Genomic DNA, 24,409 nt, shown 5'->3' on the forward strand with positions numbered 1-24,409 from the left:
TTATTTTTCTATGTACACAGTATGTTCACAAACACAAACCATAGCAATTTAAACGAATTTCAATAAATTTAACAAGATTAAAATGTGTGTTTTCTGACCACGGCTCAATTTAATTGGAAATCACTAAGATATCCAGGATAAACCCAAACATTTGGATATCTTAAAACACATTTATAAAGAATCCATGAGTCAAAGAACAAATAAATGTGAAAAATTAGATAATATTTCTAATTCAAGGAGGATGAAAAGAAAACCTCCAAAATTCATGGGCTACAACTAAAGCAGTGCTTAGAAGAGAACATTATAGCTTTAAGTGCTTATATTAGAAAAGATCTGAAATAAACAACCTAAGGTTCTAGCTAAAGAGAGCACAATATATGCTAAGTCTAAGTAAAATGAAATAATAAAGGGAAAACAAAATGTAAAACAAAAAAACAAAAAACTTTCAAAGAAAATTTATTAAAAAGAGAAAGGAACTGATAAACCCTTAGAATGCTGAAGAAAAAAGAAAAATAAATCAATATCAGGAATGGAAGAAGAGATATCACTAACAGATCCTAGAGACATTAAACAGAAAATATGAACAAAATTTCTATAACAAAGATGATGGACAACTTCCTTGAAAAAGAAAACTTAACAAATTTGCCAACAGTTGAAATTGAGAATGTCAATATCTGCCTAATACAGAAAACAAATTCCTTCTATAATGCTTTCCCACAAAGAAAAATCCAGACCCATATAGTTTTACTTGGGAATCCTTCAAGGAATAAATAACATCGACCTTACAGAAACTCTTTTAGGAAACAGAAAACATTTCCCAACTTGCTTATGAGACCAGCATAACCCTAATACCCAAACCAAACAAAGACTTTAGGGGAATTGGGGTGGGGAATAAGAGCATTCATGAACACAAATACCCACAAGAAAATATTAGTTAATAAAATCTAACAACACATAAAAAGAACAACTCGTCATGACCAAACGGAGATTAGTCCAAGAATGGAAGGTTGCTTTCTTATTAGAAAATTAATGGAATTCACCAAATGGGCAGAGTAAAGGAGAGTAACTATATAATAACTTCAAAAGATGTAGAAAAAACATCTGACAAAATTCAACATCCATTCATGTGAAAAATTCTCAACAAATTAGGATTAGAAGGAAATGTCCTCAACCTGATAAAGGGCATCCACCAAAATGTAGAGCTGATATTGTATTAGTTGAAGAGTAAGGAGGAAAGGGGAAGGGAAGGGGAGAAAGGAGGGAGGAGGAAGGGGGAGCATGGGGAAAAAGAGGAGAAAAGGGAGAAAGGAGAAGAGGATATATAGAAATTAGAAAAAAAATAGGTAAAATGTTTATTTGCAGATCACATGATTTTTGCATAGAAATTCCTGAGAAATCTACAAAACTACTAGAATGAATAAGTAAACTCAGCAAGCTGACAAGAAACAAGGTTAATATACAAAAATCAATTGTTTACATATTTGCAACAGACAAAGTAGAAAACAAAAACTGTATCAATAATAGCATCAAAAAAGAATTAGAAATTAATTTACCAAAAGGCATGCAAGACCTTTATATTAAAAACTATAAACGCTGACAGGAGAAATTTTTACAAGAGCAAAATAAATGGAAAGATATACCATATTCACAGCCTGGAAAGCTCAATATTGTTAATATGTTGCCACTGGGGTAAGCGGGTAAAAGGTACATGGGATCTCTCTGTATTATTTCTCATAACTGCATGTGACTCAACTGTCTTAAAGTTTTTATTAATTTTTACAACTCTAAAAGATACCTAGGAATAAACTTATGAAGAAATGAGCAAAACCTAAACTCAGTCAGTATCATAAATATATCAATTCCCCCCAAAGTACTTTTTAAGTTAAAGGCAGTCCCAATAAAAACACCAGGAAGCTTTTTTATGGAGCTAGATAAGTTGATACTAAAGCTCATGTGAAAAAAGTAGACAGGAAGGGATGTTCTGCAAAACCCTGAAAAAGAAAAATTGGGGGCTTGGGGAATGAGCCTTATCAAACATTAAAACATACCACAAAGCCTCTATAAATAAAAAGAAGTGATAGTGATGATACACGAAGAGACAAATACACCAGCAGATAGAAGAGAAAATCCAGAAATAAATTCATATATATACAGAATTTTTGATACGAAAAGCCTACATCAAGGCACTCAATCAAAGATAGACTTTTTAAGGAGGGACTAGCCATTTGGATGAAGGTAAAATTAGATCCACACTTGAAAACATTCACAACAATAAACTCCAAAAAGAATAGGAATGCAAATGTAAAAGATGAAATACAAGTATTTTAAGAAAGCATAGTAAATTTCCCTACATCCTACTTATAAGCAGACATTTGAACTGAGACTCAAAACCCAGATGTAGTAAAACTTTAACTAAGTAAAAATAAAAAACTTTTGAATAATTAAAAAAAACCGAACTCGAAAAAGATACAGGCAACAGAGATGACCAATAAAGGCCTAATATTCCTAATATACAGAAAAACCTTAAAAATTGAACAACACAGATCAAAAACCTCATATAAAAAAAAGCCAGAAATATGCAGATATAATTCACTAATAAGTATATTAATACACCAGTAATCATTTGAAAAGATGTTGAATCTCACTCATAATTACAGAAACACAAAACCATTCTGAGATTCTTTTCTCACCTAACAGATTGACAAAAATTTTTAAGTGCAACTCATTCTATTAGAGAGACTAAGAGAAAGGCTCTAGGAAAACAAGCACATTCATATACTGGTGAAAACACCAATTGGTACAACACTTGGGAAAAGGAGAGGATTTGGGAATATCAATGTCTGTCTGTCTGTCCATCCATCCATCCATCTATCCATCCATCTATACCTTTAACTCAGCAATACCACTGCCAGGAATTTATACTGAAAATACACCTCCAATAATATGAAAATATATATGCCCAAATTAATCACTGCAGCACTGTTTGTAATTTCAAAATAACAGAAACTACCTAACTGCCTTTATGTAACAAACTGATTAAATAAATTACAGCACAACCACATAAAGGACGCCTAGGCAACTGTAAAAAATAATGAGGAGGATTTCTATAACTTCTCTATGGATTTGTTTTCACGATAAATTGTTAAACAAACAAACAAAAAAAGCAAATTGCAGAAGAGAATCACTAAAAAGCTACCCTTTATATAAAAAAGGAAAAATAAGCGAAGATGCATGTATATCTGTAAACCTAAACTAATGAAACTGGTTACCTACAGGAGTAAGTAGGAATGTGGTGGAAAAAGATGGGGGTACGGGAATTGGTTAAAGGGCTGGATGGGTGGTATTTATTGAATATGACTTTTGTATAACTTTAGAATAGGTTAATATTTTTATATTCAAAAAAACAATGTATATGGATGCGGATGGGTGGAACACAAACAGAAGCAAATGAACTTAACTATATTTCAAAGAAATATCATAATTAATACTAAAGGAAAATTATCAATCAAATCCAAGTAACCTCTCAACACATTTTCACTACATAGTCTCTCAGGCTAAATACAAAAAGAATTTAAATAAATATTCACCTCCAGTTAGATTTGTTTTGTTAGCAATTCCCATACCACTTTACATATATATATTCTAAGACTATGATGATAAATAAAATGCATTTTAATAAAGAAAGCTAGTGGGCCAGCCCAGTGGCACAGCAGTTAAGTGCACACATTCCGCTTCGGCACCCCAGGGTTCTTGGGTTCGGATCCTGGGTGCGGACATGGCATTGCTTGGCAGGCCATGCTGTGGTAGGCATCCCACATATCAAGTACAGGAAGACTGGCACAGATGTTAGCTCAGGGCCAGTCTTCCTCAGCAAAAAGAGAAGGATTGGCAGCAGATATTAGTTCAGGACTAATCTTCCTCAAAAAAAAAAAAAAAAAGCTAAGTTTCTGTCAGAAAAGAAAACAACAAATATGGAAAGGTGAAAAGTTAGAATGAGGGGCCAGCCCCGTGTCAGAGTGGTTACGTTTGCGCACTCCGCTGCGGCAGCCCAGGCTTTCACCGGTTCGGATCCTGGGCGCAGACATGGCACCATTCATCAAGCCATGCTGAGGCAGCATCCCACATGCCACAACTAAAAATATACAACTATGTACCAGGGGGCTTTGGGGAGAAAAAGGAAAAAAAGAAAAAAAAAAGCTGGAATGAATCCTGTGATGGTGATCTTTAATTGGAGATCATCAGTATGAACTCACAGCTTTTATGAAGATACAGAAATATATATAGACATGTTATAAATATATGTGATTATATAAATATTATGTATGATACACTGAACAGCATGGACTAATCTCAGCTAGTCCGGATTGCCCACATGGTTATCTCCAGAGCTATTGACTCTTGCCTACACTATGGAATGTATTAACTAAAGGTAAATGATATTGTGTAACCACAGGTCAGCGAGTTGTTTTGAAGCAGAACCTATCAGTCTGTCAGCAATGTTTAGTAATAATAGTTGAATTTATAAACTGTACCTGGTTACTGTGGAGGCTGTAAAGGCTTGTCACATAAGTGGAATGCAATGCCTATGTGACTAGCTTAAAATAAGAGATCCTGACCACAAGTCAACTCTAGATTTCCTATTACTGAGGTGTTTGAGATGCAAGCCAGTAGTGGTTCTAAACCTGGAGACAAAACAATTCCTCTGTGACCTGGTGGTAGAAGGACAAAGAAGACTGTTTCTTGAACTGTCCATACCCCTTTCAATAAGCATCCTTCTTCAGCTTGGCTGTATTGTATCCATTGAATGTGATCAAGCTGTTCCAGAAGTGTAAATTGTTTGATTCCTGTGAGTCTTTTCATTAATCAAACACTTAAGGTGATTAATATGTAATTAAGGCATCTTAAATATGCATATTATACGTATGTTTCCTAGCTCTGTCCACTGAATAGGGCTACAGGCAATGACACACTAGGAACAATGAGCACACACTTAAAACCCAAATCTTGGTTTTTAAATACTATTCTCCATTAAAAGAAAACAGGGCTTCTTGGATACATGGCTGATTCCAGGACTGAGGCAAGATAAGTATAAGGTGATGCTGGAATATCTTGTCTAAGAATGTAAGAAAGTACTTAAAGAATGATAGAACATATCAAAAGAACATATAGAAATCAGCTTGAAGGAGTTCCGAATAGTCAAATATGGGACAATTTGACTTTCAAAATGACTAACAGAATAAATTAAGAATCCATGATTCCCTAATGATATAAACAAACAAAGAGGAGGGAAAGGTCTTCCTTACAGTAGAAATGCTAACTAATAAATGTGGAAGAAATAAGGAATTAAAAAATTATCATTTGCGGGGCCAGTCCAGTGGCATAGCAGTAAGATGGCACACTATGGTTTGGTCGCCCAGGGTTCCCTGGTTTGGATACTGGGCACGGAGCTACACGCCACTTATCAAGCTGTGCTGTGGTAGGCATGCCACATATAAAACAGAGGAAGATATGCACAGATATTAGCTCAGGGCCAATCTTCCTCAGCAAAGAGAGGAAGACCGGGGGTGGATGTTAGCTCAGGGCTAATCTTCCTCAAAAAAAAATAAGAATCATTTGCGCAACAACCATATTAATAATTATTTCAAGTAAGATTTACTGACAAATGTTCAAAAGAAAGAAAATGGTAACTTTACAGTGGAGAAATCTGGCAGGCATCACCTTAAGTGATCAGAGTTAACATCACCAATATGATATTGCAGATAGCATGTGTCCAGAAATGACTAACAAAGAAGGACACAGTATCACATCTGTAGTATTCTTGAAAAAAAAATGGATAATCTGAATCTAGTCCGAGGAAACATCAAACTCAAACTGAGGGACATTCTACAAAATAAACAGTTTATACTCTTCAAAAATGCAAGACTGAGGACCTATAACAATTTAGACGACATTAAAGAAACATGACAACTAAATGCAACAAGTGATTATACCTTAGTACCAGACAACGAAATTTTTTTCTTTTGCTATAAAAGAACATTAGTGGCAAAACTGCTGAAATTTAAACAAGTTATCTCACATAATAATATTATATTAGTATATTGCTAATTGTACTAAGGTTATACAAAAATTCTAAAGCAAAATCAACAATTATAAAAATGCAGAGATATAAAATAATTGTTTCTGGCTTCACTTACATTATATTGTTACCATTTTTTTCAATTCAATTTCAACTTTAAACATTATTTTTAGGGATAGTAAAATAATACAACCTATAGCTGTACCACAGTTTCTGTAGTTATTCTATTATGATTGGGCATATTTATTTTTCCAGAAGTTTTGCTTATATAAATAATACTGGCATATAATCTTGACATAGTACTTTGAATCAATTCTTGTAATAAATCCCTATGTGTATAACGACAAAATCACACATTTTTAGCATTTGTCATACATATATATTGCCAAGTATCTTTCTGGAAGACTATCAACTTTCTCTCTCTCCTCCTTTTCCCTCCTACCCACTCCCTCACCCTGCCCTCAAAAGGTACAATCAAATGCACACGCATACAATAAGTAAGAGTCTTTCCCATTTTGAAACATCTTTAGCTATATCTACTAGGTGATTTTTTTGGTAGCTCACATTACTTCATGTTTTGCTTTTATTATTTGGGAAGTTGAGTATTATTTCATATGTGATCTGGTCATTTGAATTTTCACCTTTTTAAAAGTGTTCTTCATCCATTTTATTTTACCCCATTTGGAGCTTTCATCAAAAAGATGAAATTGATATAAAGTTTTTTTTATTTTGAAGCAATTAAGCTATTTACCTATATTTACTAGACTTTTCCCAAATTGGGTTTAAAATTTTGCTTATGGTGCATTCTTATATATAGGCTTCTTTCTTAATTTCCAGAGTTCTATTTTTATTTAAATCATTATCTAGTTGATCTGGACTCTTACAGTAAGAGATAAAACAGAAAGCTAAATTTCCTGCAAATGGTTTCCTCGCTATCACACCACCATTTACTTAATCTTCCCTTTCACAACTGATCTGCATGACCACCTTTACCACAGGATAAACTCTTAACTACCTTTCAGTGGTTTTTAAATTTTCATTGTACTCTTTTTTTTACAGTAGTCTTAGAATACACTTTAATAACTTATTGGCTAAATGACCTCGTATTATTATACCTCTGAATCATTCACTCTACCAATGAACTTTAAAAAGTCAGTTGGTCACATTTCTCTGCACACTGTTAAAAAATACTCTTGAGATTTTTTTATTGGAATCACATTAAATTAACAGCTATAGTTATTAGTCTATTTGAATTATTCTACAACTGCTTTAATCTATTTTAATATTTTTTATTTTTCTTGAAAATTATACATTTCATTAAGACCATGATTTTTAGTAGTATACATCAGCACTGTCTAAATTATTTTAATCTACTCCGTATTATAATAGTCAATTTCAATTGTATACGGAAACATTTTATATGGGCTCTTTTTCCATCTCTCTATATTTACCATCTTAAGTTTCTCCCAGCTTCCTGAGTTAAATGCCTAGTTCATTGATTTTCATTCATATCTAAAAGTAAAACCATTTAATGCTATAAATTTTTAAGGACAATTCTGACATTTCATAAATTTTGATCTGTAATATTTTCACTAGCATTATTTTTTGAATTGTCTGTAGCAGCATCTAGAACTACTGTGACACAAAGGTATTCAGAGGAGTCTTTAGTTTACTCTCTCCTACATTATCTGTCTGTCCATCTCTGTCTAAATACTTGTTTATTCGGGGTTCTGATTTAGAGAATGTAGACGATATAATTTATCCTGTTTTAGAATCAATCCCTTTTTCTTAATATTCCAAGACTGCTATCAATAATGTGTATCCTTTGATGCAGTCTAAAGTGAGACAGTTACCTATTAAACCAAGTTTAACTGATTTCACTCAAAGAAAAACCCAAAGTCTTTATAACGGCCTAAGAAAGTCATGCACTAATTGGTCTCTGTAATGTTTTTTACCTCATTTCTCCTTTTCTCCTCCTTGCTCACTCCTCTCCAGCCACAGTGGACTTCTGGACTATGTCAGGCATGCTCCTACCTAAGGGCTTATTTACTTGTTATCTCTCTGCCTAGAACTTCTTCCCAGAGATATTCACATGGCTTGCTCTCTCACTTCCTCTTTGTTGAAATGTAATCTATTTTTATTACTGTTAGTATCTCTCCAACTAGACTAGAAGCTTGATTACAGCAGGGATTTGGGCCTATTTTGTTTTTGTTCAATAATATATCCCCAGAGCCTGTAAAAGTACCTGGTAAATAGTAGGTACTTAAAAAAAACTGTTGGTTGAATACACAAGTCTTCAACAGTATATGCTCTGAAGCCATAACGCCTGGGTTAAAAATCTCAGCTCCCTCTTCTTACTACTTATAATACCTTGGGCAACCTCCTTAACTTCTCTGTGCCCCAGTTTCCTCCTCAATGAAATAGAAAATAATAGTAATAGTACTTATAGGGAAATTCTGAGAATTAAATTAGTTAATACATGTAAAATACTTTGAGCAGTGCCCACGAATTGGAAGTACGAAATAAATGTTACATAACTACTATTAATACTACTTTAATTCCTTGAGCAATACTTTAAAATCTCTCACCATGTTTGAGTTTTAATCAATTTTTTCAAATTTCTAACAACTTTTTCTTTATATAAATTCTAATGCTTTATATAATGTCACACAAATTACTACTTCTTTAAGGGGACTATACCTTTTATTTATGTGAAAAACTGTATCTGTCTCATGCTTTTTTGAGTTTTACTTTTGTTTGCACTTGTCTTTTTGTTGTTGTTGTTTATTTGTTTTAGTTTTGCCTATATTCTTTAGCATTCATATATTTGTTGGGCTTATCCTCAACTATACCTCTATTTTCAATCCTCTTTTTTTTTTTTTTTGAGGAAGATCAGCCGTGACCTAACATCTGATGCCAATCCTCCTCTTTTTGCTGAGGAAAACTGGCCCTGAGCTAACATCTGTGCCCATCTTCATCTACTTTATATATGGGCCACCTGCCACAGCATGGCATGCCAAGCGGTGCCATGTCCGTACCCGGGATCCAAACCGGCGAACTCTGGGCCGCCAAATCGGAACGTGGGCACTTAACCACTGTGCCACCAGGCCGGCCCCTATTTTCAATCCTTTTTAGTCTGTCTCTTCTAAAAAGTACAACTAGAAATGAAGGGGAAGGTCTTCAGTGCAATCTGTCATGTCAGCTCTATCCTGGAAATACTAGTAGGATTTCCTCCTCAACAACCTCCCTGCCCTTCAGCAGCTGCTACGCCTGGAGTCTTCGGGGAGACCCCACACTATTTAACCGTTATGCAAGCTTTTACTCTGCATACGGTGACGCACATGTTAGGATGCCTTCCTAAGTATTTTTATACCTTCTATAAATTCTTTTAAGTTTTCAGTGGGAGGACAGCAATGTGTCAATGGGATTTCTTGTGGTTGGAGGTTGGAGAGAGATTAACACATGGCTCAGAGTACTACCTCAAACCAGAAGTCTCCTCTATTACATGATAATAGTAAGTGCTGATCTAAAAATTAAAAATTTTTTTAAAAACCCACTATTCTGATTGTTTTTCTTTTTCAACTAGATTCAACTCCTATTCTTTTTAGCTCATGAAATTTGCTAGAAATTCTAAATCAATGCTATATAAATGGCAACAGTAGAAAACCTTTTCTCGTTCCTCTTTGTAGAGTTTATCAATGCCCTGCAGCCAAAGACCAATAGAAACACATCTGTAGTTGAACAGGTCTTATTTATTGCTCATTGCAAGGAAGAACACAGCACACTAAGGCGAGAGAGAGGTGTCTCAGTAAGAGAAGTTGGAAACAATTTATAGGATTCTGGCTCATGTGAAGTGATCTGGGGGAGGGTTCAATGAAGGAAGGCTTTGCTCTGGATTGAATACCATCAAGAAGAGGGGATAATTCTGTGACTGAGTATCCTAATAAATCTTACCTAGAAGGACAGAGGATCATAGTGAGACTAAAGTTGTAATTAGTAAAGAAGCAGTAATTGCTCATATCACCCAGGATAAAGGTGTGTTTGGTATTTTTTGTGGCTTGCACAATGACTTTATTTTTGTATGTGTTTAGACAAGTTTATGAAGTGATCCTGTTTACTGCTTCACTTCATCACAGTCACAGAGTGGCCATGTCTGATGTTTATGATCTGTCAGATTACGTTCAAAGGGAGAACATCAAGGCCCAGCTGTGAATGTCAAGCCTGTTTCCAGATTCAGAGACTGTTTTTCCCTCTCAAGTTCTTAAGGTATGTTTCAATTTAATGCTTTAAAATTTCTCCTGATATGTCCCCTCATGTCTTATAAAGACACCCAAATCTGGTGTTTTCATGGCTGGTCAGAAATAGACACAAACCAATCTATGAACTTACTATAAAAAAAGAATAGGCCAAATACATGCTTGGATATGAAGATAACACAGGACATGCACAGTAGTTACCGAAACTAACCGCAAAACTAATAGAGGTTGTCATCTAAGTTGTGGGAAAAGAAAAACATAAACAAAAGCTGTACGATACAAAAGAATTCTCTTTTCACTTTGATAAAAATAACTGCACTATCATATAAAGTGAATATACAAATGAACATGCATTAAAAATGCTTCATTTTTTTTCTTTTATTATAAAACATAGTATTAGGACAATTTATAAAATCTGAATGAGATATAGGAATTAGATAACAGTACTGTATCAATGTTAACTTATTGAATTTTAAAATTATATTATGATTACATAAAGACAACATCCTTGTTTTTAAGGAAATACACACTGAAGTATTTAGAAGTAAAGGAAGATTATGTCTGTACCTTACTCAAACAATCCAGAAAAAAAATTTTATGTGTACATGTGTAAAAGAGAGACAGAGGAGAAGGATAAAGCAAATGTGGTCAAATGTTAACATTTGACAATCTGGATAAAGGATTTAAAGGAATTCTTTTTATCATTCTTGTAATTTTTCTCTAAGTTTGAAATTATTTCAATATGAAACGTTAAAAAAAAATGTCCAGCATCAAAATTAGATTTGACAAACATCAGCACCTCCAAGTCACAGATAAAGAAAGTAAAAGTCAAAATAATCAAACAATTAATTAGAAGAGACGTGAAGCTAGAGTCTATTTTACTCAAGCCCATAGTTTACTTTCCACAAAAAAGCTTAGCATTTCAACATAATGACGGGTAGTTCATCAATAGATTATAACTTTATCCCTGACAGAAACAATGTCGATTATTCAGAATTTCCTCTTACAGTACTTCTTTCTTCTTGAGGTCTGATGTTACCAGTCTATTAAACAAAACTTTAACTCACCACTGATGAGCAAATAAATAGCTGATCATGCACCAGAGCTATTCGAGTCCTAATCAATGCTACAGCATTCCAAACAGCTGTCTTTAGACAAGACATTCCAGTTCATGAATCTATGACCTTACAGCTCTGGTGATTATATTCATGGTACCACTAAAACATACTGTTAAATAGATCATTTACCTGAGAACTGCCACTGAAACCTGGAGGTTGGCTGTATTCTGTAGAGTCAATAATACTACTGTAAAATGAAGAGAGAAAAATGTGATTTCAGTATTTACATTTTATAATAGCAACAGAAAAAGTACATCTGAAACATATCACATATAAGTCCAGTATTTCTCATTTCTAAGCAGAGAAAATATTTACTGCCAATAATTTCATCAGACATCAAATAAATGCACAACTCATAAACAAAAAAATCAGCAAATATTTAAACAATTTACCCCTTCACCCCCCCCAATTTAAATATTTACACCATGAAAGAATGTCAATAGAGAATAATCACAAGACAGGTGTATACATAGATGTATTTGCTTCAATTTTGTTTTCAGAAAGTTTAATAAGTTGTTTGAAACTCTATTTAAGGAAAAGAAGACAGAGTATTGGGAAAAGAGCACAATCATGCAATCAAAAGCTATGGTTAACACAACATGCTTTGCCACTAAAGAGCTATGTGCCTTGGACAAGTACCTTATAATCATTCCATTTCCTTCTCTGCAAAGTGAGATATGTGGGGACTAGCCTTCTCTAGATTATCTAAAGTCCCTTCTAGCTCCAAAATGTATGATAATCATTTCATATGAAAGAAAACTATCAAAGGAATGGAATAAATGATAAAATACCAATAATCTTTCTTTCATAACCCAAAACTTACATACTAGTTCTCTCTGGCCTGATCAAACATAATCTGCATTCTGCACAGATTCTTTTTATTTGGTTATATCCTCTATACATTCTCCCACCTAACTCTAGAAAAACCTCTAGAATTCCCGACTACCTTTTTCTTCCTATTAGTTCTATCTTACCATTTCTATCTTATCACTTCATCACACCTATCTCCTTCCCATCTTTAAACAAAATAAATTACCCTATGAGGTCTATTAATCCCGGAAAACGGCATAATATATATATATATCAACCATGCTAAACTAAGTTTACATTTTTAAAATTCTTCTTCCCTATCTCTACTATAAAAATGTTTATATTCTTGTCTACCCTAATGAAATTTAAGCAATTGAGCGTACTGATTAAAACGGTTCTCTCTTCACAAATACACAAAATCACTGTTTAGTACTCAAATAACCTTGAAGGTTGTAACATGAGAGGCACTCTTAAGAGCACAGAGCGCATCTGAATTTCATCCCTTAGCAGCTAAATAACTCTGGGCAAGTTATTAATCTTAGTCAGCCTCTAGGTTCTCCATTTATTAAATGAGAAAGACACTTCAGAGATGTATGAGATTTTAATCAAAGTATTAAGTTCTCAGTACAATGCCACATAAGAGTAAACATTCAATAAATTTTACCCTCTACTAATAAAATCAGTCAATAACATACAACTTCTTGTTTTCAAAAATACAATAAATCAAATGGAACTGTTCTCACAGTAGTCTTAAAAGAAAAAGCAACACCTATTAATAGGTCTCAACTCGTGTTCTTAACTGTTCCTATACTAAGACTCAGTTATACAAAAAAGAGCCTTCAAAGCACTACACTACAAATTAAAGAATGAACATAATCCTGTAATGGGTTTCTTCCAATGAAGTATAACCAATGCTCACCTTCCCTGCACAAAATCATGCACTGGTATGACAAGATCACACGGTATTTTCAGTATACTCCACCCAGGGAGTAATAGGAATGAAGAAAATGAAGACATGCCAGGCATTCAGAATCTGTGTTCCTTTTACTAAGGAAATCCAATCCCCTACCATTTGTATAAACATTAATAAAATTATGTAGCTGCACATAGAGGTCAACAGAACACAGCCATTTCTAGATAGGATTTTTTTATGGTGTTCTAATTCAGATTTCTTTGGCTGTAAGCCTGAACAATGATATGAATATATCAGTGTGTATAGCGAGATAACACTACATTTCAAATATATGTTAAAAAAAATACTCATCAATTTGTTGAAGATACTGAAATTACAGGTTTTAAATGGTATTTTATCGATAATGACTACAAAGTTTGAAATTTATTTTACATTAGATCTTAATCTTATTCACTAAGAAAAATTTATTAATGCACAGAAATATGAAAAATAAACCCTTTAATTCTGTTTTTTTATGTGTGTGTGTAACGTAACAGGTTTAGAAGAGAATAGTAGAAAGCACTGACTGGGCTGGGTCCTCTTGATTCTGATGCTATACTACTTCTTAACAATGATTTAGCCACAATCACCAGATGGTAACAACAACAATAACAACAGTAATACCATTTAAGCATTTACTATGCACTAGGCACTGGCTGAAATAATTTAAACCTCATAACTCTAAAGTAGATACCATCATCACTCCCATTTCTCAAGTGAGGAAACTCAAGCACTGAGAGATTATCTATTTGGCCAAAGTTAGCAAACAGCAGAGTTAGGATTCAAACCCATGTAGTCAGGTTCAGGAGTCTACAGTGAACCACCACACTAGGCACATCATGTTGTCTAACTGATGAGTGGGGAAACCCTGGATTAGTCCAACTCATTCCACAGACATAACTTAAGGAGAAAAGTAAAAAAATAGCAACCTATAAATATGAAAGAGAATCATCAATTATCTCAAATAAATGTCAACAAAGTTATAGAAACTGAATAAAGACATAAAAAAAAATGGCCAGTGCAAGAGGAAAATTTCAAGGTAGTAACTAAAACTGAGTTAGGAAAAATACACTTTAATCAAGATGGGGAAAAATAAGACGACAAAAAAATTCTTAATGTTCTTGCTGGTGACAAGAAGCTTACCTTAAAACATAAATGAAAACTATACAGCTGTTAATCCAAGTTGCAAAGGAAATTCACAGTTAAGCAACTAGATGTCACACAACTACTCTCACTTAAATTATTTGCTTCCAAGAGCAAAGATATACTTTGTAATTAAAAGACAGACTTAAGTCAATTGTGCATATAAGCTATATCTATAATAAATAGGTAGGTAAGAGAGAAAACAGTGGTTCATTCTTGGTAAAAATAATAGGTGACTAGTTTTATATTGGACTTTTATTTGAAAAAGGATTATTCATATTTAAATTATAAATAGACACAACATTAGCTAAATTACACAGAAATTTTTAATATATCAGCAAAATAAAGCATATTGAGATCATTTAAGGCTTAACATACAGAAAATAAATATAAGGTTTTTTTAAATAAATAAGTGAAGTGAATAACCAAAAAAAAAAAAAAATGCTGTGTACACACATGAAATTAGACTAACGGCTGTCATTGATTTGTTTTTCATTAGTATAAACTTAAGACAGAAAAAATAAACTTCTAATTTTAACACACTATATGGGGCTTTAGCCAAAAACTGTTCCTCTCTTATGTATTCTACATAAAATTTAACCAGTTTCCCAAAATAAAACATACTAAGCAACACGTAACCTGAAAATCATCTGGCTTATAAATTTTAATAATGATTAAAACCAAACATGGTTTTAATTTTTTAAAATAGTAAAGTTTGTCACTATTTTACTCCCTTTCCACCAAGGCAATAATCCTGAGTATTACAAACAGATCAGAGCTAAATGACTTTTCTCAAAATAATGCTTTTCTATCAGTTCCCTAACACAGAGCTTTTTCTCTGCTACAGAATATATTGTGTTATTGTTTATATAAGAATTGAAGCACTCAGTGTCAAATTAAAGGTAAATCCCATTTACTAAAGAACCAAAATTCTTGTGGTCTCAATTTGGAAACACCTCAAGAGATACTAGAAATCAGTCTTTGGGTTCATTTTTTCCTTTCTAATTCTACATACCCTTCAACACTTGACACAACTATTCAAACAAATCATACAAAATCAATGTGATCACTCTATCTACCAACAGCAAAAACAGCAGCAGCTAACGTCTACGGAGTGCTTACTATGTGACAGGCATTATTCTCATTTCTTTAAATGTACTATCACATTTCATCAGTCAAGACAGGTATTATTATCCTTATTTTATAAATGAGAAAACTGAGGTGCACAGAAGTTAGTAAACTCGCCTAAGGTCAAAGTGCTAATGAGTTGTGGAGGTGACAGTTAAACCCAGGCAGCATAATTCCAGAATCCTCACGTAAGACTGCCAAAGTGACATGTTTTCTCTTCTTGAAGAAGCACTGCCCTGTAATTTTGGAACTGAAAGTTTCTATTTATCTTCTTTTCAAGGTTTTATTCTCAACTCTGTGATGATTTCCAAAACTCTTTCACTTCCTAAGAGGCTCCAGAGTAAGGATGTCTGTGTCAGAGTACCAGTTATGCCACTAACTGTGTGATGCTGGGCAAATTACCGCATCTCTATGACTCAATTTCCTCATCTCTAAGATGAAAAGGATAAAAAAACCTAGTACATGGCATTTGTCCTGCGGGTTACGTGAGATAATATGTATAATTACAAAACATTACCTAATGCACAAATGCTGTGTTATTCTGACAGTTACAACTTCTGCAAACGAACACAATTCTCCTCTAGAACAGTAATAATTTCCTGATTTTGATGCAAAATCCAATTGAAAATTAACAGAATCTTTTCTTATACAATGTCAGACTCTTTAGAAACAAACAGTACTACTACTCGTATTTGAAAGAATTTCAGTAAGATATTTCACGACAAATTTTATACAACAAAATTTGTATAAATAAACATTGGTGATTACAATGGCCTTTTCAGCAATATATAATTTGGCTTTTAAAAATATTGGGCTCAAAAAGATTACATAAGACCTCAATTCTTAAAACCCAAAACTCTGACAATCAAATACTTTTTTTGTAACCTATTAGAAGGTAGAACCTGACCTGAAAAACTCTGATACCATTTATCTCACTAACTATGAACATTCACGCTTCAAAGTTGAATTATCAACGTGCTTGATGATGTGGAACTGTCACTCCTTCATCAGTATTAAATAATGTATGGCATATGGACTGCATTACCTTTCTAAAAGTGGGGATGGGAGCGGGAGGGTAGAGAGAACATCACATTCTAAAACACTTCGGCCACCAAAGATTTCCAAAAAAGTTATGGGAATCTATACATCATACCAGTTTGGATTTACTTGAGGAATGCAAGATTAGTCCAATAATAAAAATATTGGGCTCCAGAGGGCGTATCTATGGTCTCCAGGAAAAAGACAGAGATTCAATTTATTCTTCAAAGAACAGAAGATATCAGCGTATTTCAGAACTCCAAAAAAAATGTTCCACGACATCTTTTGTCCCCTTTTTATTGTACATGGTTAGGAACGGTTGTGACTACATAAGTGCATGGGGGACTGTATGAACTTAATATTTATTCTGCCTTTTAAAATGTCTGCAATTCCATAATATACCTAAAGTAGGAAAAAAAAAAAAAAAAGCAAAAGGGCAACTCATTTTAAAGTTTTCTTTGTAAGAAGAGTTTCCTAAGGGAGAAACTTAGTGTTGGCAGATGTAAAAAGCAAATATGGAAATTTCTGAAAGATGGAACAAGTCTGAATCTACCACTTTACTGCCTTTAGAATTGAATAACTTGCTTGGCAGAATTTCAAAAACAGAAAAGAATGAACTCAAAAGAATAAGACTGACAAGACTGATCTGCTTCCAACAAAACTAGTCACAGTCCCAGTTAGTTAGGCAAAGTGCTGTATCTGACTATTGTACATTCTACTATCACTTTCCAAGGAGTGGGAACAGACTACAATTTAGTTATAATTCACAGAGGAGAAGCTTTTAATTTCGGATGATATAGTTGCTATAAATCTCAGTGTTACAAAAACCCAGTTATCTGAAATAGCCTCAGGAAAAGGCTTTAAAAGCAAAGAAAATAGACGAAATATTCCAAAAACAATACCAAAAGATTCAAAGGTAGAAGGTCTGGCGAATGGGCATAATATGCTGGGACTTGGGTAGGCAAGAGACAGTAATTAGCAGAAATGGAAAATGGTAACAGCCATGAAGTTTTACACTCATATTCAGTTATCCTTCTATCTCAGCCAGGGTTACTAATCTAAATAGCTTTGCGATTCCCAGTCTCTCCCATCCCTGACCTCCCAGAATCAAGGTACACCTATAATAACCAAAGGAGTGAAAAGTTTCCCATATGACTCTAACCTGAAGGGGTAAAAAGCCGTAAGCAAGAGAATCTAATCACAGTAGATGAAAGGAATCAACAGAGAATGGCTGCTAAATACCAATAATTTGCTTTCTTCCTAGAGACTTAATTTTAACTTTTCCGGCTCTCCCAAGCCAAGAAACTTGAGTTGAGGTGTTTTTCAGACATTACAGAAGGATATGTTATTTTACAGAGTAGAGTAAAATAAATAGAAATCTTTACCCTTTTCTCCCCAAAAGATAAAAGAAGCTAAAGATAGTTATAAAACTCTAGTGCTGAATATTTGAGCTTTCTCTTATGAGAAAGAAAATAAGTATATCTGATGATATCTGATATAGAGATTTATTTAAAAACATGTCAGTATGGGGCAGGCCCAGTGGTGTAGTGGTTAAGTTTGCACACTCCACTGCAGCAGCACTGGGTTTGCAGGTTCAGACCCAGGCCCGGGCCTAGCACCACTCATCAAACCACACTGTGGCAGCATCTCACATAAAATAGAAGGAGGTTGCCATAGATGTTAGCTTGGCAACAATCTTCCTCAAGCAAAAAGAGGAAGATTGGCAACAGATGTTAGCTCAGGGTCAATCTTCCTCACAAAAAAAAAAGAAAAAAAAGTGTCAGTAATACAGGCATATGCACTATCTACCAAATCAGTGTTTACATATTTTTAAAGTATGATCCCCCAGGGCTGCATTTGAATCACGAGACCACCTCCAATCCTAATGATCAGATTTGAGGATAGGGTTCAAAAATTCGCATTTCAAACAAAAGTCTTGGTTGAGACTCAAGCGCACTGAAATTTGGCCTAGTCACATCTCAGATCTCAGAATTGGAATAGATGTTAATATCATCATCAAGCAGTGACAATTATAGTTTGTAACAAGAACCCGAAGGTGTTTTTTTAAAAATCCTGAAATGCCTACTAATCAAATATAATTACTAAAGGTTTTAGAGTTAAACGTATTTTGATGATTTTAATTCTTGGAATCAGAAAGTCTACTTATACCATATTTTAAGCAGAATAATTAATTTATCAGCATAACTTATTTTCCATCCTAAGGCTATGTAGCCATGACAGCAGGACTCTAGGGTCTGTCATAGTCACAGCTGTATCCGCAGTGCCTAAAAGAGTGTTTTACACATGCCTGACACACTCTACAAACTGGATGAGTGGCTGAAGAACAAATTATTCAAATATTCTAAATAAAGGAAATTGTACTGTTTCAAAAATGGTTTTCATAACTTGCTATATTTCTATTACTTATCAATTCAATGAGAAGTTACAGATGTATGAAAGTTCCCTCTACATTATTGCCAAGGAAGTTTGTTTTCTGTGTTTGTGTTTCTTTTTGTCTGGTTTATGTTGACTTCCATGACTCTTCAGTATCCTCCATCACCTATGGCATCAACTCCTTTGCACAGGGTCAGAGTTAAGGCAAATAACCCTTGTACTCTCAACAATAAAATAATCAACTGGTTTAATGACTTCTCCCACACCATAGATAAACTTCATTAAAGTACAGCAAAACATCATTTATATTCAAAAGTCCTCAATGCGGGGCCAGCCCCATGGCCGAGTAGTTGGGTTCACATGCTCTGCTTTGGTGGCCCAGGGTTTCACCGGTTCGGATCCTGGGCACGGACATGGCACGGCTCGTCAAGCCATGCTGAGGCAGCGTCCCACATGCCACAACTGGAAGGACCCACAACTAAAAATACACAACTATGTCCTGGGGGGCTTTGGGAGAAAAACGAAAAATAAAATCTTTAAAAGAAAAAAGCAGTCCTCAATGCAGGAATAGCAGAGATTTCTTAAGATATGTTGTAAACACCTAACCTTGGGGAGAAGCTACTTCAGAGATGAATCCAGAAGTTTCCAGGCAAAAGGAACAGCTTAAGCAAAGGTGCCCTAACATCCTGTTTTGGGAGTTAAATTTAATTCTAAAGCACAAAAATAGTAGGCAAGGTACAGGTGAATATGGAAGGTCATGCAAAAAGTCAGATCTAAACCAATTAACAAGCAATGGAAAGCCATGGAAAGATTTTAAGCAGGAAAGAAACATGATCAGACTTCTGGCAACACACTGTAGGACAGCTAAAAAATCACTGCTAGACTGCATGTGATATTGAGGGTCTAAACAAGGCAGCAGGAAGAGAACAAACAAGATATGATAATTACAGCTCATCAAAGTAGATGGAAGACGAAGTCGAGGAAGGCAAGAATACCGTTGCTTGCCTTTGTTTTTCTTTTCATTTAAATACACAATCTAATCATAAACCCAGAATCTGGGTAAGGGATTCAATGACCTGGCATATAAAGAAAGTCCTCATTACAGAAAAAAATACATGAATCTACAAAAAGGCTTTTTAAAGTAAACCTGTTTAAAAGAGAGACCAGGGCCGGCCCAGTGGCGCAGCGGTTAAGTGTGCGCGTTCTGCTTCAGCGGCCCGGGGTTCGCCAGTTCAGATCCCGGGTATGGACATGGCACTGCTTGGCACGCCATGCTATGGTAGGTGTCCCACAGATAAAGTAGAGGAAGATGGGGACAGATGTTAGCTCAGGGCCAGTCTTTCTCAGCAAAAAGAGGAGGATTGGCAACAGATGTTAGCTCAGGGCTAATCTTCCTCAAAAAAAAAAAAAAAAAAAAAGAGAGAGCGAGAGACCAAAATGTTACCGTCAGGAATACAAACAAACTGTCTGAAATTTAAATAATGAAGCTAATAATTGTGGGGGAGAAAAGTTATTATAATTGCAACCACATACTTCTTAAAAATAAAGAAAAATCAAATACGGACAGTATAACATAACATTCTTCCTAGCACCTTTAATTTCACATCTTAATCTTAAGGGTCATTTGTCAGCAGTATTTAAGGGCTACGTCATTTTTCCCAAGTATATCTCTCAAACCTCAAGTGACATTCAAATTATTTAAGAAAACACAAAAGCACTCTTTTGAAAAAAATACCATGTTTGCCTATTTTCCCTTCAACTGTCAGCCAATCTATCTGCCAGAAAATCACTGGATGATAGCTTTACATAAAATTCCAACAATTCTCCAACAACGTTTTCATACACTTCATGAAATCCTAAATCTTTTACAAGATCTGCTACTTTATCTTACAATACAACCACTTCTGGTCTCTTCCGCCAATAAAATCCTAATCCAAGCCATCATCTCCTCTCTTCTGGACTGTTGCAATGCTTCCCAACTTTCCTCCTGGCTTCAACAGCAGGGGACTGGGAGGAACATGGATAGTCTCTTCTATCCTTCACATGGGAACCTCAGTAAACATTTTAAAATCTAAATCAGACCCTGCTTAAAACTCTCCCATGACTTTCTGTTATATTTACACTTCACTTCGTTCATATATCAGCTTAAATGTCACATCCTTGGAGATGCCTGACTATCCAAACTAAACCCCTAGTATGCCTATTTTTTCTTCCTAAGGTACTATTTTCATGTTATGTACTACTACTATATTATATATTTACTTATTTAATATCTCCCCCAACCTCCACAAATACACTCCCTGAAAAGGGACTCTCTAAGGTCATGGACTTTGCCAGCTGGATTCAACAGCTACAACAGTGCCAAACACATCAGAGGCATTCAATAAACAGAGCCAGTTAAATGGATATAATACTATACTGTCACATGTTAACACAAGCCATCAGTGAGAAACTGAATAACAAAAACTTGGACACAGGGGGCCGGCCCCGAAGTGGTTACAGTCACGTGCTCCGCTTCAGCGGCCCAGGATTTCAGGTGCTGAGATCCTGGGTGCGCACATGGCACTGCTCGTCAAGCCATGCTGAGGCAGTGTCCCACATAGCACAACCACAGGCACTCACAACTAGAATATACGACTATGTACTGGGGGGCTTTGGAGAGAAGAAGAGGAGGGGGAAAAAAAAAGAAGTTTGGCAACAGATGTTAGCTCAGGTGCCAACCTAAAAAAAAAAAAAAAAAAAAAAACTTGGACACAGTAGATAGAAATGCTACTACTAAACAGAGAGGGATATGACAATGGGAATTATCAGTTTATTAGCAAATATCTTGTGAGATGACAACTTTCGCTTGCCTGCATGCATTCACATAATAAATATTCCAGTGACAAAGATCCCACGTATATCAGGAAGTAAATGTTAAACTCAGAGATAACCACATCCCTGAGAGTGAGTCATTCCCAAGTGTGTTAAAAGAAAATATGGAGGAAAACAAGCTGAATTACACAGCTAACGTGACCCCAGAATCACTAGAACTCACGAGAATTCTCCATAAAATGGTTAATGGGAAAAATATCAAACATCCCAAGACTGCTCTTGAACTAGAACATCCCCCATCGCTCCTTTCCCCACATATGCTACCAAACTAGATCCACAGCTGCTTTTCTGAACTGACACAGGTTCTGAGGGTGCTGTAATCTCTTGTACTGGCATTAGACAGCCTGATAATCCACATTATCCTAAAACTATTTGTTTGAAAAGTTTCCACTGGACCATTATCCTAAATAGATTAGCAAATTAAAAACAAAACTGCTCTTTCTTTGAAGAATTCAAGCAAAAAAGTTCAAATTCAAATTTTAGGTAGTACATATTTCATCAAATAGAACTTTAGAAGAGACCACAGACATTCACTCTATTTCACAAATACTTACTGAATGAGGTCAGTCACTACTACTACTCTAAAACCTCAGCAAACAGTTGTGAGCAAGACAAATGTAATCCCTGCTCTAACACAGCAGAGAGAAGGGAAGACTTAATTAAATTACTAACAGGGAGTCACAAGAAGACACCAGGGAGATCTCAACTAACAGATCTATCTGATGCCCTCATTTTAAATCTGGGAAAGCAATCTGCCCAAGAAAATTCAACAAATTATGGGAAAAACCCAAGGTTTTACTTGAACAAATTTTTCCCTAATATTACCATTTCATGTTCTCAAAGTATAGATTTTTAATGTCATCTGATTTTAATTCATGAGATATTTAAAGCTATCATTATTTCAAGAAATCCAACAAACTTTTAATCCAACAGTGAATTCACAATATTACAATATTCTACTCAATGACTGTTTCTGGCATGAAAATTAAAGCATTAAGAAAACAGACGGGCTATGTGAATCTTATTTCTAGATCATGATCAAAAGTAATTTCTTAGGGGTTTTGTACATTACATGGAAAAGGCTCCCTACTAAGGTACTAAGGACTAGTACCTTAAGTGTACTTTGTAACACAAATCATAAGCAATTACAAGTTTGGAGCTTTGTACCTGTGTGATGGAGAAGGAGCTTCAAATTGAGGCACTGTGCTATCCTCACTGACAGGAGAGTATAAGCCACTCATTTCCTGAAAACACAATTTTTTGAGTTATAGTAGGTACTCCAAACAGAAGACACATAAGTCAAGATGAGATATGATATTATATTCCTTTCCAGTCCCAGATTTTTATCAGTCCTTTTTTGTCTCAACATCCAAATTCCTTAAGGCTTCTTCTCCAGAGTACAAAAGGATATCGAAAAAGTTTAGAGATAAGTCTTTTCTATGGTACATATTCTTAAAGAACTAAAAACTCTTTAATGGGGCCAGCCCCATGGCTGAGTGGTTAAGTTCGCGCACTCCGCTGTGGCAGCCCAGGGTTTTGCTGGTTCGGATCCTGGGCGCAGACATGGCACCACTCGTCAGGCCATGCTGAGGCGGCATCCCACATGTCACAACTAGAAGGACCCACAGCTAAAAATATACAACTATGTACCAGGGGGCTTTAGGGAGAAAAAGGAAAAATAAAATCTTTAAAAGAAAAAACTCTTTAGGGGCTGGCCCCATGGCCGAGTGGTTAAGTTCGTGCGCTCTGCTGTAGGCGGCCCAGTGTTTCGTTAGTTCGAATCCTGGGTGCGGACATGGCACTGCTCATCAGACCACGCTGAGGCAGCGTCCCACATGCCAGAACTAGAAGAACCCACAACGAAGAATACACAACTATGTACCGGGGGGGGGGCTTTGGGGAGAAAAAGGAAAAAAATAAAATCTTTAAAAAAACAAAAAAAAAAAAAGAAAAAACTCTTTAATAAATTTTTTCATCACTAATAAAGCCACCAACACAGAAAAAGACAAACATAAGTATTTTAAATGAGATGTACAGTACACTATGAGAACAGTGAACTAGCTAATCACTAATCCAGGTAAGAACCTACTAATAAATATTAAGATAAATATGACAGTATGGTTACTGAATCATTAGGTTCAATTCTCTAAAGTACAGAACAACAGGATAGGCCAGTCTCTGCTTTAAAAATACCCTCTGCAGGGGCTGGCCCCGTGGCCGAGTGGTTAAGTTCACGCGCTCCGCTGCAGGCGGCCCAGTGTTTCGTTGGTTCGAATCCTGGGCACGGACATGGCACTGCTCATCAGACCACGCTGAGGCAGCATTCCACATGCCACAACTAGAAGGACCCACAACGAAATACACAACTATGTACCGGGGGGCTTTGGGGAGAAAAAAGGAGAAAAATAAAATCTTAAAACAAACAAACAAATGAACAAAAAAAACACCCTCTGCAAATAGTAAGAAAAGTAACATTTCATCTTGATTCAAATATTAGCTTTATTTAATAATGACTTAAATTCTAACTTTTGATCATTAACCTAGAGAAAAAGGCCACCTAATCAACCATTATTGCATAAATTATGCCTCTGAATCATACTAACAACCTGGCCTCTTTTTT

The 24,409-nt window shown here is 35.1% G+C and overlaps 1 protein-coding gene across 11 annotated transcripts in view; it reads right to left on the reverse strand.

The window, feature by feature from the left end:
• Positions 1 to 24,409, reverse strand: part of COP1 (COP1 E3 ubiquitin ligase) — a 239,403-nt gene that overhangs the window by 139,600 nt on the left and 75,394 nt on the right. For all 11 annotated transcript variants that reach the window (XM_070591348.1, XM_070591346.1, XM_070591347.1 and 8 more), the window contains 2 exons: positions 22,957 to 23,033; positions 11,580 to 11,637 (listed from right to left, as the gene is read on the reverse strand). In XM_070591348.1, coding sequence (XP_070447449.1) covers positions 11,580 to 11,637; positions 22,957 to 23,033 — 135 coding nt within the window. The remainder of the gene's footprint in view (positions 1 to 11,579; positions 11,638 to 22,956; positions 23,034 to 24,409) is intronic.

The sequence above is a fragment of the Equus przewalskii genome, chromosome 23 (genome assembly GCF_037783145.1).
Source record: "Equus przewalskii isolate Varuska chromosome 23, EquPr2, whole genome shotgun sequence".
Lineage (NCBI taxonomy): Eukaryota > Metazoa > Chordata > Mammalia > Perissodactyla > Equidae > Equus > Equus przewalskii.